General features: G+C 45.3%; 1 protein-coding gene and 1 long non-coding RNA gene across 2 annotated transcripts in view; one reads left to right on the top strand and one right to left on the bottom strand.

The window, feature by feature from the left end:
• Nucleotides 1-17,192, top strand: part of ZNF366 (zinc finger protein 366) — a 66,947-nt gene extending 49,755 nt beyond the window's left edge. The window contains exons 3-5 of the mRNA XM_012462183.2: nucleotides 283-474; nucleotides 9,339-9,513; nucleotides 12,849-17,192. Of these exons, the coding sequence (XP_012317606.2) occupies nucleotides 283-474; nucleotides 9,339-9,513; nucleotides 12,849-13,381 (900 nt within the window). The 3' untranslated portion in view covers nucleotides 13,382-17,192. The remainder of the gene's footprint in view (nucleotides 1-282; nucleotides 475-9,338; nucleotides 9,514-12,848) is intronic.
• LOC135274874 (uncharacterized) overlaps nucleotides 1-17,409 on the bottom strand; it is a 128,566-nt gene that overhangs the window by 61,037 nt on the left and 50,120 nt on the right. The window lies entirely within an intron of this gene.

Here is a 17,409-nt window from a genome sequence, read left to right as displayed (position 1 = left end):
GACTTAACCCCAGCAGCAGCTGGAGCAACGAAAGCAAAAGCTTTCTTTTCCTCCAATAGTCTGGCTAGTTTATGGTTTTCAGCAGGAAAAAAAAGATTACATAATCAACACTTTTCAAGAAAATAGTAATTTAACAAAGCTGAAGCTACATTATTTGAAACTCAGCATCTATCACCAAGCTCTTTGTGGGTTTATGTGGCAGACAGGAAAATGAAGTCTGTGATTCTGATGAAAGCATGTTACCTGTCAATCACCACTTTTCTGAATCTTGCCTTCCCGCAGGGTGTGAAGGAGCACAAGTGTGGGATTTGCGGGCGGGAGTTCACCCTGCTGGCCAACATGAAGCGACACGTGCTGATCCACACCAACATCCGCGCCTACCAGTGTCACCTCTGCTACAAGAGCTTCGTCCAGAAGCAGACCCTAAAGGCACACATGATCGTCCACTCTGACGTGAAGCCATTCAAATGCAAGGTGGGCAGTGGGACCAGGAAGGAACCAGAGAATTGTGCAAATGCCTGATGGGAAAGGGTCCCCAGGGAGCCTTCTACTCTGTTTCATCAGTGGGGCTACGGGGGCTCAGAATAGGTCCATGGCCAACCCCAGGTCCCATCTGCCACTCTGTGCCTCCGCACACCCCACTTATGTCATGCCAGGCTGGAGGTCCCTAAGGAGCCTGCCCTGTTTGTCTCACTGTGGCATCAGTGCCCAGGGGTGGAGCCAGGCGCTATGGAAAGGTCTGAGGGTGGGAGGCCCTTTTGGAGAAGGATGCTGTTAAAGGATGAAAGTGATATGGAGAGCCTTTGTTCTAGAAAGGAGAAAGCAGGTTTAACCTTCTTCCCCTTACAAGGCAATGAGCAGGACATAGGAAAGAGTCAGAGAAGCTTCTAGCACAGCCTCCCCGCCTTCTTCTCCTCTCCCCTCCTTGCCTCTTGACACTAGGGCTGAGCCATATGTGTACTTTGAGGCAGGCCTCCCACAGAGGATGAGAGGGATTCCAAAGCTAGTCCCTCCGAGGCCCTCAGAAATGCCTGCTCAGGCTGTGGAATAACTGTGAGCACAGTCACTTCAAGTGTCTTTCACCGACTGCTAAGTGCCATGTAGCCCAGGGATGGAGCGTCTTTGTTAAAATGTCCGTGGTAGACTAATTTGGTTGGATTTGTATTTCATCAGCTGAGAAAATGTGTGAACTGGAGTTTGTAAAGCCTGAAGCTCTGACAGGCGTTACTCAGAAATGCTTTGGTCCCCTGAGGCTGTCCCTACCCCACACCAGTGTTTTCTTTCCCTACTTCTAAAATGACAAGAAAACACTGAGCATGACTGGGTTTAATTCAAGTGATGTATTGGCCAGGTGTCATCCGGCCACGAAGAGGGCTGAGGGGGAAAAAGAGGGAAACCACCACATTCAGGTATCATTAGAGCCCTTCTGTTTGAAATGAAGGTTTTCTCTCTCTGCTACTGCGTACCTAATGGAGTTTAAATAATACTTTCTGCTGATCCATATTCCTGAAGTGGGGTTCCCTGCTTCCAGGGGCTGTTCCTGCTTTAATCCCTCTGCAGTGTGGCCCCACTTGAAGGAATCCCCTGTGAAGCTAACTTCTTTCCTGTGTTGGCAACTCTTGGAAGGGGTGAGGGGTCAGACACCAGAGCTTCCCTAGACCTGTGTGGGCATTGTCCGGAGGTGAGAGAGGGAGGCTTCCCCCTCCAGCCCTTTTCCTGCCACCCACTTCTGTTTCCCCTCCTTTTCTTCATGTTTCCAGTGGTTCGAAAGTCAATTTATGTCTGTCTAAAGTGGGAGTAAGCTGCATGCAGGACAGGCTACATAATTTTCAGGACCCAAGGCAAAATGGAAATGCAAGACTCCTTGTTCAGACATTACTGGGAGTTTCAAGATGGTGAAAGCAGAGCATTAAGCCAGACTCAGGACCTTTCTGACGGTGGCACACTGTGTCGCATGCCCATGAAGTGAGGCCTGGCTGCATGAGCCCATGGGCTCCATGGGCCTCCTCTTCTCTCTCTTTGATTTCCTTCCCACTTCATTGAGCCCCTAGAGCACGTCACATGTAACAGAGATGTTTCTCATTGCAAAGAGTTTTACTGTCTCCTACAGTGGAGGTACAAGTAGATCTCTTTGCCATTCTTCATTCCTTGTCATGAGTTTACTCTTGGGCTTCAAGCATTAACTGAATTTTTTAGCTCATCAACTGATGGTGGTGGAGTAAAGTTGCTAAAACATGAAGGGAGCCAGTTACATAGTTTACAATACCCTGAAAATTCACATCTGTCCCATTCAGCCATCTCCTACCTCCACCTCATCAATTCTGGTGCAGTAGTAGTGGTAAAACAAGGCAGAAAATGTTCCTGAAATATAGGATTATGTCAGGGGGCAAAGCCAATGTAGGTTATGTGTAGTTTGAGGGCACAAAGGCAGTTCTGCTTCTCTACCCTCAGGGGCTTGGAGGACTTCTGGGACCAGGTAGTATCTGAGGATCTAGAGGGTTCTCTCTAGTATCTGTGCATAAGAGACTACAAGGTGCTATGTAACCTGGGCCCAGCTTGATGTCTAGGGGCTCCCTTTTATGAACGATGGCTCCTTCTTCCTCCACTCCAATGATGGTGCACAAACATGGTCCAAAGGGTGTCTGATGGTCAGGTTTACAGTTCAGAAACTCTGTTTTACCCATTTCTTAAGGTTAGATTAGGCTCCATGTCTGGTCCACACCATCAGAACCCATAAGAGAATGGTTTTTAAAGTAGGATGCCAGCTTTGAAACAATGCACAGCTTAAATTTTACAATGGGAGAGATGGGCCTGGCACAGGAATTGGACTGGCCATTTGCAAAGGCTGCTTCTTCGTGGTGGCAAGTCCTCTCAGGAGACCACACTAGAGGTCAGGAGGCTCCCTACAGAGTGTTGTTTATCATCAGACAAAACTAACTGGATGTGAAAGGACCTTCTTGTCAAACAATGGAGAAAGTGGGCCTTCTCCATACTTAGCCATTTGTGAAACAAGAATGTCAGCCACCTCAACTCAGAGCCCTCTGTCTCTGAGACAGTGCTAAAAGCATAAGCCAGTGCCTTCCTCTCCCTGCCCCCATCTCCCATCAGTGTCACCCTGCTGGGTGCCCTCTTTGTACCATCGCCCTTCTTCCTTCCAACAGACTTGCAGAGCACGCCTGGGTTTGCAGATTATGTCACAAGGCTCTCTGTGTTTGTAAACTAGATCCAGGTCACACTGTGGGGTGAGCCATCTCAAGGTGCTGTCGGGGTTCTTACTTCCCAGCTGTGCTGTGCTAGATTCTTGGAAATTTGGCCTTGGGTGAAGGTTGTTAGGATTTGGGAGTTGAGAGAGGGATGGAGGGCCATTTGCCCATTGCCATACAGTTCCCATCCATCTGAGAGAAATGGCTGGCTGGCTGCTCAGTGGTGTTGGACTGCAAGCCCAAGCAAGTTCAAGGCAACTGGACTTGTGCTTTGTTGCTGTAACAGGGAAGAGCCATCCACTTCATGCCTCGTGATTGACATGGCTGGGCAGAAGAGGCAGCCTTCGCTCTCCCCGCTTTACCCAAAAAATCACAGCGAGGAAGAAGCTTTTAGTAACAGATTCTAATTTCTTGGGATTCTTACCATTACAATTTCTTCTTAACATAAATCCTTCCTCCTGTCTCAATATGAATTGATCTTGCCCAGCCCTGTGCTAGGTGGAAACAGCTGTCCCTAGCAAGCAGAAATGTTCACTCACTGTGGGATTAGGCATTAACAATAGGATGGAAAATTAGAGGAGAGGAGAGGTTTCCATTTCATGTTTCTTTTTTTTTTTCTTATAAAAAAGTTACTGCCCTTCTGGGCTCTTTTGCTATTGGCTAGACTTCTGGACTCGTGTTTCTTGGAGCCAGCTGGAGCTTTTCCAGAGACCTGTGCCTGTAGACTTAAGCCACTTTTCAGAAATAGTCCTTCCCAGATTCTGGGTAAGCACACAGAGGTTGATTTGGATCCTATCCTTGTAGTGGCCACACTCTGTAACAGCAAAGAACCAGCTGCCGTCTTTGGGAAACCTGTCCAGGAAAAGCAGCCATCCAGAATTTCCGGGACAAATTCTCTTTTGAGATGGGTGAAGCCGGGAGCTGCCTAAGTTATGAATCACCAGGTCATCTGAAACCTTGTCTGCAGCAGAAGGCTGAAGGCCAGAGGGCAGAGCTGTCAAAAGAGGGATAAAATCTCCCTGCAGAGGGTCTCCACCACTGCTTTCAAACTGACTCCATTTTTCCCCTCACTTTATTTGATGCTCCAAGAAGTAGGAAACCAGATGAGGGGCTTTGAGGGGCCCAGTGCTTGGGGTCAGGGTTTTCAGGCTGGCATGGAGGGGGTTAAGGCAGTGACCAGATAGCAGGCTTTTGGCAGCAAAGCCCTCCTCAGCAGAAGGAAGGATATAGCTGTATGAACTGCCTGCTTAACAATGCCTCACATGTCCCCAGGGGCCCGCCTGCAAATAGATTTCATCTTGCTTTCTCTTGTACTTTTCAAAGCTTCCTGTTTTCTCACGGTCCTTTTGGACAGTTTACAGTCTCTCTCTCCCTCCCTCCCTCTTTCTCCCTTTGAGAAAAGGAACACCCTTCTTATTAAAAGAGAGAGAGGGAGAAGAATGTGCGGGAAGGGCAGTTTCACGGAGGCCATTCTCCTCAGCTGCAGGCTGCAGCTCTGACCTCTTCTCTTTAAATAGGAAAACACAGGCTTCCTGGCGCATCTCAGTTCTGAAGCTCACAGCAGGCTGGTTGGGGCGAGGTAGTATGCTGCTCTGGCTCTAGCCCAATGGCTGTCCACTGCCATCACCCTGGGTCTCTGACCAGAGCCAGCTTCTCCATGGCTGTCAGCATGGCCACTGGAGTTCATGGCAAGTGCCTGAGGTGCCTCCAGGCCCTGGACCAGGGAGGAGAAGAGTGCCAGGAGGCCGGGATGAGGAGGCCCGGAGCACACAGGCATCTGCCAGCTGTTCAAAGGGCAGACTAAGGATGGGGGAGCCAAATCACTGGGCTGTCTCCAATCCCTGAACCTTGGATGAAGCCTTTCTTTCCATCCTTCTTTCTCAGACCTGGGGCGGGTACAACTATTTGCAATTCTACTGCACTTCAAGTAGCCTGGCAAGTATTTACTCAGAGGATGCCTCATTTGGCTCTTCCTTTAATATTCCCCTCATCTTCAAAGAGCTTTCCATTTTTGTAACATAAAAGAATCTACTATATACACAAAAATGAGAGTAAAAAGAGCTAATATTTATTGAGCTCTTACTATTCGCCAAGCCCTTCTTGTGAGTTATCTCACTTGATCCTTACAACAATCTTCATAGGAAACAATGATTATTATCAATGTTATACAGAAGAGAAAGTGGAACAAACTTTCTGTCCTTCTGTGTCTTCAACTCCTCTCCCTACTCTGACATCTCAAAGCCTAGTAACTCATGCAACCCATTTTTAAAGGACACTTTAAAATATTTGTTTCTATTTTTCATTAAATTTTAAGGTCCACCTCCATCTTAAAAAGCGGGTGGATGGAGAAGCTGAGATCTCATGTTGAGACACACTGATGGTGCTCCTTAGAGCTACCGAGAGGCCAAGCGGGGGCACCCTGGTGGAGATGCCCACCGCACAGTGGGATCAGAGTCCTCACCACTCCAGTGGCTTCCTGAACCAACATCCACTCCTATTTTAATCTCCACAGACCTTGGCAGGAGATAATTCAGCAAGTCCTGCTTGGGCACACTCTTAGCTTCACATCGCATGATTTAAAAAGGCCTGGACTTAAACAGCTGCTTTTCCCTGGGGAAGAGCCTAGAGATTTGCTGGTCCCTCCCATCCATCCTTCTTCACTCTGGTCTAACTCTCCTCCCCTACTGTGCCAGTTCTGCTCGGGGTTCACATCTCAGACTCCTCCACCCAAGAGCACCATGATTCATTGGCCCAACCTCTTTCTCTGGCTTCTCTTCACTAAGTGTCTGTGAGATTTCTCTCTTGAGACAAACATAACATATCTCCATACACTTGGGTGTTTTCACATGAGGACAATCTTCTGAGAAAGATGAGGAGGCCAAGTGTTCTGGATAAGGTCCGAAAGGCTTGGTGGCGGGTCCAAGTCTGAGAGGAAGAAGCTAAGTACCTACCACCCAGACGTGAATGGAGCCCAGGTATCTCAAGTTATGGGTTAATTGGCTCTATCCTTCTGCCACTGAGGAGTTTAGTTTGAAAACTAACAGGTTTAGTGGGAAAAGGATGAGAGCTGGTGATGGATCTTTTTAGAATTTTGCATGAAGTAATGATATTTCCCTGACTTGTTTATTTCCCCCACAGGCACTCATGAAGTGTACTATGTGTGTAGCCCTGTAGCTTCATATTGAGTTGGCTACAAAGAAAAGGAAGTCAGCTCATTGGAGACTACCTGGGATGCTGTTTAGAGACCAGACACCATTATAATAGGCACACATCTCTGTGCATGGGGCTGGGGAAGGGGAATAGATGGGACCTTGGGGCAGGTGACTTGCAAGGTCTACACTACCTCAAGGTCCCAGAAGGTGTGGCAGCAACAAGAAGTTGATCATTATCACAACCGTAATGGTTACCTCACTTCTGGTGTAAGGCTGGCTGAAGTGTCTGAAAATAACCAATGAAGACACTTTATCTTTGAGTACAACAAAGTGCACTCTACACATTTTTCAGTTAGGCTAAAATTCCACCCCCTTTGCAAAACCCTCTCAGACCAGTTCAGCTGCTAAGGCTTCAACAATCACAGATAATAACTGAAAGAAGAATTTCTCTCATCATGGGAGCCAAGTGTAGAAGTTGCTTGTCACTTCTTTTCAATGACCTCTTTCTGGCCTGTAGGACCACGAGAGCCGGTTCATGCCTAGACTAGTGCAGTAGCCTAATTGATCTTCTGGCCTTCAGCTTCTCTCCCCCTACATTCCTTGTGCTTAACCACTCATGGCTTTTCCTTTGATCAGTTCTTCTGTGGCGATGTTCTCTACCCCTTTCTCACTCAGCAGATGCTTAATGAGGAGCTGTGATATGTCACCCCAATACTAGGCAGGGAATAAATAAAAAAGCAGGCAAAGCTTTAGTGCATGTTGCAGTCTCCTGAGTGAGAACACCTCTGAAGCAAATACTGGTTATACTCAGCAATTATAAGAGCAGCTTCACTCCGAATAACCGGGAACCATCCCACAAACCAAATGAGGTATGCTTTTTCTAAAAATGACACATGACTGGAAATCTCTAATCTAGAATCTCTAGGTTCAAAGCTTCTTTTTGGCCTGGGATGGTGGTTCGTGCCTGTAATCCCAGCACTTTGGGATGCTGAGGCAGGCGGATCACTTGAGGTCAGGAGTTTGTGACCAGCCTGGCCAACATGGTGAAACCCCATTTCTACTAAAAATACAAAAATTACCCAGGCTCCTGTAATCCCAGATACTTTGGAGGCTGAGGCACAAGAATCACTTGAATCCAGGAGGTGGAGGCTGCAGTGAGCCAAGATGGTGCCACTGCACCCCAGCCTGGGCAACAGAGAAAGACTATGTCTCCAAAGAAAAAAAGTTTTCAGCAGTGATGGTGGAGAAGTAGGCAACTTAAGCTAATAAACATAACTCTAATAGAACTTTTACACATGTGCACAACTGAGCCACAGACTGATACATCTTAATAAGTTATCTTGATAATAAAACGGCCATCTATCCTACATATTGCTTCTCTTGAGAAAGTTGGAATTAGACAAATTCTGTCATCCTTTTCTCCTCTGAGGTCACCATTTTCAAATGAATATGGCGTGCAGGTGCTCTGTCTGGATGCTGAGCTTTGAACCCCACACAGTAGGCCAAATTCATTCATGCTAGTAAGAGAGAGCAAAGGTGGGGAATTCTCAAACATGAATTACTCAAGAATACAGAGCCAGCCATTCATTATCCATACCTGGATTACCTGTGGCAAATGAATAATCCCAGGCTGGCTTCCTCTTACAACCCAGCATTCTTCTAGGCTAATCTCCCCAAATCATCATTTGAGAAGTCTACCCACTCTTTCAAGACAAGCTCAACACTTATCTCTCACAGCCAACTAAAGAAAATATTGCCTTCATTAATAAAAATTTAATCCAGGATCCCCAACGTTGGCCCTAAAAATATATCTCAGTGGGAAAGGAAAACTGGTGTAAGCCTCAGAAGATGCCTCACCCTGAGTATCTCTGTATCTCACCACATATCACTGCCCGAGCTCCACTGGCCTCTGAGGCTGGGGAGGGAAAGAGAATGCTCCCCCCTTAACATTATGGTCCAATCACAAACACAAAATCACTCTTTGCATTCCTCCTACCAAAACTAAAGAAGGGCTAGAATTTCCCTGTTCTAGGAAGGTTTGGGGACAATAAAAGCACCCCCAGAGCAGTCTGCTTCTGGCCTGTACTTTCTGCATATACAAAATGACCCATGAAAAGAAAGTTCTGCTCTTCTTCCAAAAGAAGTTGGTGGACCAGTGGTCCTTCATGTATTTGCACTTTGATGGAAATAGAAAGAATGATGAGAAAGAAAGAGTAAAACATGTTTATTTTTTGTACACCTGAGATAGCACTCTCACTACTTCAAATTTCTACCCAGAGAAAAGACACACTTCTTCCTTGGATGATTTTTCATTTCTTTTAACTTTGAAATTCATACCAGTAATTAGAAAATAAAGCATTGTCTGATACAGTTTATGTAATAATACAGTGTATTATTTTATTCTCTTCTGCCTGATACAGAAGAGTTGTGTTGGGAGACACACAGTATGGTCTGGTGGTTGACCATGTGGCCTCTGGCATCCGATAGCCTGAGTTCATTAACCCAGCTTCAGCACCCACTAGTTGTGTGCCTTGGCCAAGTGACGTTAAGTCCTCAGATTGCCCATCTGTAAAATGGGGATGGCAACAGCATCCATCTCATGGTAGACTTAGAACAATGCCTTCCATATTACATCATAATCATAATCATATTCTTATTATTAAAGGAAGAACACTTGTAGCCACTGCTTTTCAGATCAGCTTTTCTCCTTTTCCAAAGCTTTTATTCAAAAGAAGCTTTACAAGCTTTGATATTTTTTACTTTGAATTTAAGGATCTCTGAACTCCAGGAGCAAACCTTATGAATCCACCCCTACTTGCTCCACCTCTGAGGCTCCTTCCTGATTTACTTGGGGACATTTTCCTTGCAAGCAGATTAAAATGCCAAGGTCCAAACAAAATAAAAGCGGTATCTGTGCTCCAGGGGCCTGGATGGGGCTTCACTCAGGCAGAGTAACCTGTGTTCTCATCCCCATCTTCAACAGCTATGTGGGAAGGAATTCAACAGGATGCACAACCTGATGGGCCACATGCACCTGCACTCGGACAGCAAACCCTTCAAGTGCCTCTATTGCCCAAGCAAATTCACCCTGAAGGGGAACCTGACGCGCCACATGAAAGTCAAGCATGGAGTCATGGAGCGGGGCCTTCATTCCCAAGGTAATCACTCTCCTGCGAAGCCCTGTGAGTCAGTCCAGTGAAAAACAAATGGGAGCTGAATTCGTTTTATGGGACATTACCTTGAAGGTTAGTCTTGTCAAGACCACAGCAGAGTAGCAGGAGTAGCCTTATGATGTTACTAGAAAAAATCTGATGCTAATTTCTGAAGGCAGTAAGTACAAGTGAATTAGAGGACATCGGACCATCATCATGATGCCAGTCGGTACCATTATTGGTTCCTTTGTTCCAGACACTACATGAGATACCTTGCCGCTAATATCCATGGCGACTCCAGATTGGAAGAAGTTCTGTTATTTCTATTTTACAGTGGGGGAACGAAGGCTTCAAGAGATCAATTTGCCCAAAGTTGCTCCGCTGAAAAGCAGCAGAGTCAATATTTGAACCTCGGCCTTTCTGACTCTGCAGCTTTTATTGTACCCACTTCATGGCATTGCTGTTAATGGGCACACAATTTTTCTTTCCTTTTGAGAAAACAGATGTGCAAGCCCTACTGTTGGCAGAAGTGTGTTGGTAGCAGGCTAGGTCTTTCCTACTTGTTCATGACCAGACACACCCAAGGACAATTTTGTGCTTGGTAGGTAGGGCTGATTGGCCCATATGCAGAGCAGGGGTTTACACCCTACTGAGTCCTCACTAAACTAATGAAAAGCTCTTACCACCTTTGCCTGCTCAGTCCCAGGGCCCTTGGCAATGAAGAGTTTGTGTTCTAGATCTGCTGAATTCAGCAGGGTTGCTCCTTAATCACGTAATTGACCAGTCCTTCAATAAACAGAAAATAAATGCACCTGTGTCCAAAGCAGTGCACTACATGCAGCAGCAGATACTAGTGGAAGGAGACGGTCTGCCCTCTAGGATGTCTGTGCATGGGGAGAGAAGACAGGTTTACATGTAATTTACAAAATCATATTAACAGCTTTTTGGTCACTAGTATGATCAAAGCACAGGGTGAGACACCTTAGGGACATTATTGCTTGTCCCTACAATGCCATGAGAGAGACTTTGTTATTCTCATTTTATGTAAGAGAAGACCAAGGCCTAGAGGTGTTAGATAAATTCCTCAAGGTCAAACAGCAAGTCTGAAGACAGAACTGGGATTCCCAGTTAATAATTTCTGAATCAAGCCAGTGCTCATTACCCTAGGCAGAAAGATGGGGTAATTTGTTTGTGTGCTGTTTCACTCAGCCACTTACAAAAGAGATGATTGAGTGGGCATGCATATTCATAAATAGATACACATATACACACACAGCGTGAAACAAAATGATTGTAGCTTTCAGGTTTTTCACGGTACCCACTGAGTTTCTAGTGACTCCTGGATGACAGGGAGCTGTGGTCACAAAACAAAGGCTGGAGTTTGTGCAAAATCCCTGAAAAACATTCTAGTTAAAACAAAAACAACTTTACTTTTCCTGCAAATATTTTTCTCCTGCACTACTCACTGAATTTCTAGTTGCCTGAGCCACCTCCCCAAACTAGGCCTGGATTTTTCCAGAAGAGGTGAGGTTTGCTCGGTCATCAGAATGAGTAACATACAAGTCAATGAAGAGACCACACTCCATCTGAAAGCACGACCTGGTTGCCATGACTTACCTCACACTGACGCTCAAATCCTAAAAGGCACCTAACAGCTCTGTTGTTCTGGAAAAATAACTATCAGAGAGTTGCTTTGAAAAATTTTAACAGACTTTCAATAATCTTGGTGTTTTCATCTACAAAGGGTATTAGTTTTTATTTTTCACTCTAGCTTTTGAAGTGGCTCAAAAATCATTAAAAAGATCTTTCCTGTCCCCTGACAAGATTAAAGATACAGAAAGCTTCATCACCTGACAGCATCATAAAGTGAGCAAAGTTGGACATCATCGCCTCTACCCTTCTTTTTTGTACACCCCCCCACCCCCAGAAGCCTGATCTAGTTGCATCCTGGGTCCCCTCTCTTCCTGTTGCTCCTCCTCAGTGTCCAGCCCATCCCTGGAGGCCTGACTATTGGCTCATCAAAGGCCAAGGCCTTAAAGATAGGATCAAATGAAACTGCCATGCTGAAAAACCCATACCTACAGCCCTGCAAACTAAAGCTAAAAGTGTGGTCTTCTCAGCAGCCGTGGTGGCTCACCGAGAATCACTGAGAATCACCGCGGTGGGTTACTTCTCGGTGTTGTGGTAATCCCGGCACTTTGGTAGTCCGAGATGGGTGGATCACCTGAGGTCAGGAGCTGGAGATCAGCCTGACCAACATGGAGAAACCCCGTCTCTACAAAAAAATACAAATTAGCCGGGCGTAGTGGCACATGCCTGTAATCCCAGCTACTCAGGAAGCTGAGGCAGGAGAATTGCTTGAACCCGGGAGGTGCAGGTTGCAGTGAGCCCAGTTTGCACCACTGTACTCCAGCCTGGGCGACAGAGTCCGTCTGAAAAAAAAAAATGAGGCCTTCTTGAATCACTGTGCCCAAGAACAGGGACACTCGTGGTCAGACACAGGGGCTGTGTGAACTCTTCAGAGGACCTCTGCATGCCATCTCTACCCTGTCTGTGAGTAGGCTGTTGGCATAGGGTCCACAGTCATGGGGTGGTGTCTGCTGCCCCAAATGGGTTCTCTTTGTTTTATTCAAGGTGAAAATACCTTTATTATCAATTTACTTTTTTCTTATGATAAAACATATGCTCATGGTTAAAAAAAACAAAAACAGTAATACATTAAAAGTTGAAAGAAAATGTTCATTGATTTTAAGATTTTGACATACCTCCTTTCAGACATTTTTTAATAGAGATAGCTAGCTAGATATAATTAGGTCTGTACTACAAATAAACAAATATACCCACATATACATACATATATATTTTGTTTTTACTTAAAATACATAGCCAATATCTTTTTATGATCATTAGTAGATCTCTACATCACCTATACATGGTTCACTATGTGGATATATCATTATTTATTTAACCAAACCCCATTGTTAAATACAAACATTTTTCACAGTTTGACTGTGATGAAAAATATGGTGATAAGCATCCACACACATGTTTTGTGTGCCTGCCTGCCTATTTTTTCAGTTTAAATTCGCAGTAGCATAATTGCTAAGTCAAAGCTTATTTTTAGAGCTTTTGGTGCATGTTGCCAAATTCACCTTAAAGGGATTAAACCAATTTAACGCTGTCTGTGACAAGCGTCCCATCACCGCATCCTTACTGGGAATGATCTATTTTTAAAATATGCGATCAGAATATATTAAACGGCTCCGGGCTGCTCCCCTTCCTCGAGGTCCCATTTGTGCAGTATTTCCTCAGGTGCATGAATTCTCGCTCTGCTCTCGTAGGTCTGGGAAGGGGGAGAATCGCCCTGGCACAGACAGCCGGCGTCCTGAGGAGTCTGGAGCAAGAGGAGCCCTTTGACCTCTCTCAGAAGCGCCGGGTCAAGGGTCCCGTGTTCCAATCAGACGGGGACAGTGCCCGGGGCAGCCCCTGCCACGAGGAGGAAGAGGAGGACAACTGCTACGAGGTGGAGCCCTACAGCCCCGGCCTGGCCCCGCAGAGCCAGCAGCTCTGCACACCCGAGGATCTGTCCACCAAGCCCGAGCACACCCCCGAGGTGCTGGAGGAAGCCTGCAAGGAGAAGGAGGAAGCGTCCAAGGAAGAATGGGAGGAGAGGAGCAAGGGCGAACTCGGGGCAGAGGGCGGCCAGGAGAGAGATTGTGCCGGCAGAGAGGAGTGTCTCAGCCTCAGGGCTTTTCCGAGCACCCGGCGGGGCCCCTCTTTTTCCGATTACTTATACTTCAAGCACAGAGATGAGAGTTTGAAAGAATTACTGGAGAGGAAAATGGAAAAACAAGCAATGCTTTTAGGTGTCTAAGTGGACAGTTTTAAAATTACATTTGGAAAATGAGAACGAGGCAGTTCAACTATAGCTTTCTGCATGAACTGTCATTTTCTGGGGACTGGTGAATAGGACCAATCTCTACAAATGGCTTAGACTAAATGAGCAGGGATGTAGGTAATGTAAAGGCTTCTCAGGTCATTCACAGGGCCGTGATGCCTTTCACACATGTACAGGGTTTTCTTCAGTGGTATTTTATGCATCACCAGTATAATAAACTGTGCATGTTGTTTTAGATATCTAATTATAAGTTGATGCTGAGGTGCTTTTAGAAATTCTATTTTCATTTGATTAATATGCAATACATGGTAAATTTCTAATTGCAAAAATATGGTGCTTGAGGTGTCACCTTATGAATAACTAGGTGAATTCGTGAAGGTTATAATATTTTCCAGATAGATGAAAAAATTAGTAGTTGTATATATTAAAATAGCCCTTATTCTATAACCAAAAATGTCAGAAATGGCGCAGGAGGATGAGCTATTGAAGAGAATGATCTCAAGCAGTTGCTACAGATATAAGGTAAAATTTCAGGAGAAGAATAATTTTTGACTAAAAGAAACGGGCGATACTTAGATTCCTGCTTAGAATACTTAGATTCTCTTGTTCTGTGTCGGCTGTCTTCATCAGACTGGGCATTTGGAGCATTTTTTTCAAGATGATCTGATGATGTTCAGAGTCCTGTCTCCTCAGATAAGCCCCCACTTCTTGAGCAGAGCTCCCTCCTGGAGACCATTGCTGTCTTGCTCTGAGGCCTCATGCCCCATAAGACAGATGCAGGGATCAGGCTTGGTGATTCACGCCTGTAATCCCAGCACTTTGGTAGTTTGAGGCAGGCGGATCACTTGAGGTCAGGTGTTTGAGACCAACCTGGCCAACATGGTGAAACTCCATCTCTACTAAAAATACAAAAAGTAGCTGGGCATGGTGGTAGGTACCTGTAGTCCCAGCTACTCAGGAGGCTGAGGCAGGAGAATTGCTTGAACCCAGGAGGCAGAGGTTGCAGTGAGCCGAGATCGTACCACCTCACTATAACCTAAGTGACAGAGTGAGACTCTGCCTCAACAAAAAAAGAAAGAAAGAAAGAAAAGAAAAAGGACAAATGCAGAAAAAGGTGTCACCAGCTAGCCAGTGAGCAGGGGGCTTTCTCCTCAGAGCTAGGGGTGGAGGGGTGACCCCAAAGAATTCTCCCAGAAATCTAAGCTCTGACTTATTTGGGGTACTAGAATAGTTGTCAGCTGATCATTAGTAAAGAAGACTCTGGACTGTGTTCTCAATGCTGGCTGAACATTAGAATCATCTGGGAGAGCCTTTAAAATAAAAAAAATCACCAAACCAAGGCCTCACCTCTTATGATTCTGATTTAATTGGTCTGGAGTGGAGCCCCAGAACTGGAATTTTCCAAATTCCTCCAGGCAATTCTTATATGCAGCCAAGATTGAGAAGATTGAGGGGATTAAAATAGAACTCACCATTTCTGGGACTTCTAGGACACCTCCCAGGGACTTCATAAGTATTTCTGTTCTTAGCCTCAGACTCATTAAAGTTGAGAATAGGAGACTTCACGATCATACTGCTGACTTAGGCCTTCCTCCCTGTCTGTAAGAGCCTTGTGAGGGGACACACACACTCTATACATGGATACATACTTTTTACATTATACTAGAAGATGATGCCTTAATGTTTATGGTCACTTACTATGTTAAAAAATACATGACTGGCCTATGGTGACTCATTATTTCTTCCCAGATGCTTGAACCATGATGCCAGTGAGTGGAAATGACTCTATTGGGTGGGTTGGGTCCAGCAGATTGGCCTTACTTAGGCACTGGCACTGAGAAAAGCAATACTGACTGGGTGTCGTGTACGTGTGACTGCCCATAAGCAGTAACCCTCTGGTACTGTGTCTGTTTATGGAAAAACCTCTTGGTTGGTAGTTTCGACTCTTATTTGTAGAGCTAGGTACTGGTTATTACTGTGCTTCATCCTATCCCATGTCCGACTCCAACTGCTGGGGGCTGGCCTTTTCTGTAGGCCAAGGTGCTGCCCTATCAGCCCCACCTGGTCGTCATCACTCGCCCGTGTGTTTTGTCCATCTCTGACCCATTTCCCCTGCCACCTTGCCTAAAGCTTCTCCTGTCAGCCTCCCCACCACCATGAAGTGCTAAGGCTACTATGTCCTGCAGTAAGGGCACCTGCAAAGGAGATGGTGAAGAGAAGACTGTGGGTTTCTGTGGTTACCAGCACAACTCTGGGTCAAAAACCCGTTCTCAGAAGGGCAAGTCCCTTCCACTCGCTATTAATATAGCTCTTCAGTGCCTCTGATAAAATTGCCCAGGAGGTTGGCAAAGTGGCCTGGGAGGCCTCTAACTCTTAGGGTCCAGTTACACATTCATCACACTGTGGCCATGTGTTGAGGACCTACACATGTGCTGTGTTTGACCACAGGTGCTGCAGACTGCCATTTGGTTCTATGTATCCCTGGCTGGAATGGGAACCGGGAAATTCTAGATTAACGGGCTCTAGTCCTTTCCACCCAAAACAAACCATGAGGGAATGTTTGAGGGATCAGTTAATGTTGAGATGGAGAGAGTATGGTCTAGAATGGCGGTTTTCAGATTGTGTTTAGAGGAGCCAGAGGTGATCTGTAGGCCTCCGAAGAGTGGTCAGGGGAGGAGAAACTCTCTACTCCCACACCCACCTCACTCCAAGCAGCTCAAGTTCCATCTGATTTATACATTAACATTCTAAGTAAAATTTTATTTGGAGGGAGATAAAAGGTCTAGGAGAAGTAAAAACAATGTGTTATGGAGTGTATTCCAGGGCCTGTTTTTAGTTGTTGACTCTGGGCATAAGACACTTGATTAGATCTAACCTGATGGTTAATACAGCATTAACCTTCCGAGCACCAAGGCTAAAACTTTGGTTTTGTGTGCTGTTGAGTGACCAACATCCTGGATTGCCTGGGATGATCCTGGTTTAGACCTGTTGTCCCAGGATAATTATTCAAGTGTCACTTTAATTCTCAAAAATATTCCATTTTGGGTGAGAAATTACATGGACACCCTATGCATGAGCACAGAGTTAAGGTAAGGGTTGGTCAATCTTGCCTAATGAGCTGATTAACCAGAAGGCAAGCCTTGAAGGAGAAGGCAAGCCTTCCAAGATTACCAGCACTCCAAAACCAGAATATCACATTGTGAGACTCTGAAAGTAGGTCACTACCAAATGCTTTCCAGCCTTTTGACCACTGTCACTTTGAACCAATCAATGGACCAGCCAAGTGGCATATTTCTCTTTTATTCTTTTTATTCATTCCTATGATTACTCCTCATGTTGCCTTTCAATTCCTCTTTCATTTTTAAAAATTTGACTCCCCACTGGCCATGAGACTAAGGCTGACCTTTCATAAACCCACAAGAGTAACTGGTATATTTGTATATGAGTAGTTGCATGAGAATGCTCAATGTGCATACTGTATTTATTAAGCCCTGAAGGCATTTAATAAAATATTAACATTGTGTTTTGGATTATGATCTTTGTCTGCTTTGCTGGAGCAAAATATAACAGAGCTAACATTTGAAATCGTTCACATATTTGGACAACATTACACCAAATGTTGATTTTGTACAGAACTCTGGCTTGCTATTTAAAAACTAAAACTCTTAAGCATATAGCAGCCCAAGTTGTGAATATTGCTTCCTTTTTCACTGAAAAAGCAGTTTACCTGAAAAGAGCATGTAGCCTATATTTTGTTAATTTAAGCAAATAAAGATATGTTGAAAAAGCTGAGTTAATTATTTGCAGATACCTGAAATTTTGCAGGGAAGCTGCCATTGTCAACATCTCACTCCTGCCATTATGCCCTCTGCCAGGGTGGTTCCCAGTGCTTGGCTCCTCTGCCCCAGGGATACAAGTGTGTTGGACTCTCCCTCCCTCAGGGCTTCAGAAAGAGATGAATGAATCCCAATCCATCTGCAGGAAGGTGACATCTTCCTCATCCT

Source organism: Aotus nancymaae, unplaced genomic scaffold, assembly GCF_030222135.1.
Source record: "Aotus nancymaae isolate 86718 unplaced genomic scaffold, 86718_ANA_hifiasm-v0.15.2.pri h1tg000014l, whole genome shotgun sequence".
Lineage (NCBI taxonomy): Eukaryota > Metazoa > Chordata > Mammalia > Primates > Aotidae > Aotus > Aotus nancymaae.
Note: the sequence above shows the minus strand (reverse complement) of the source record. Positions and strands in the feature narration are given on the sequence as shown.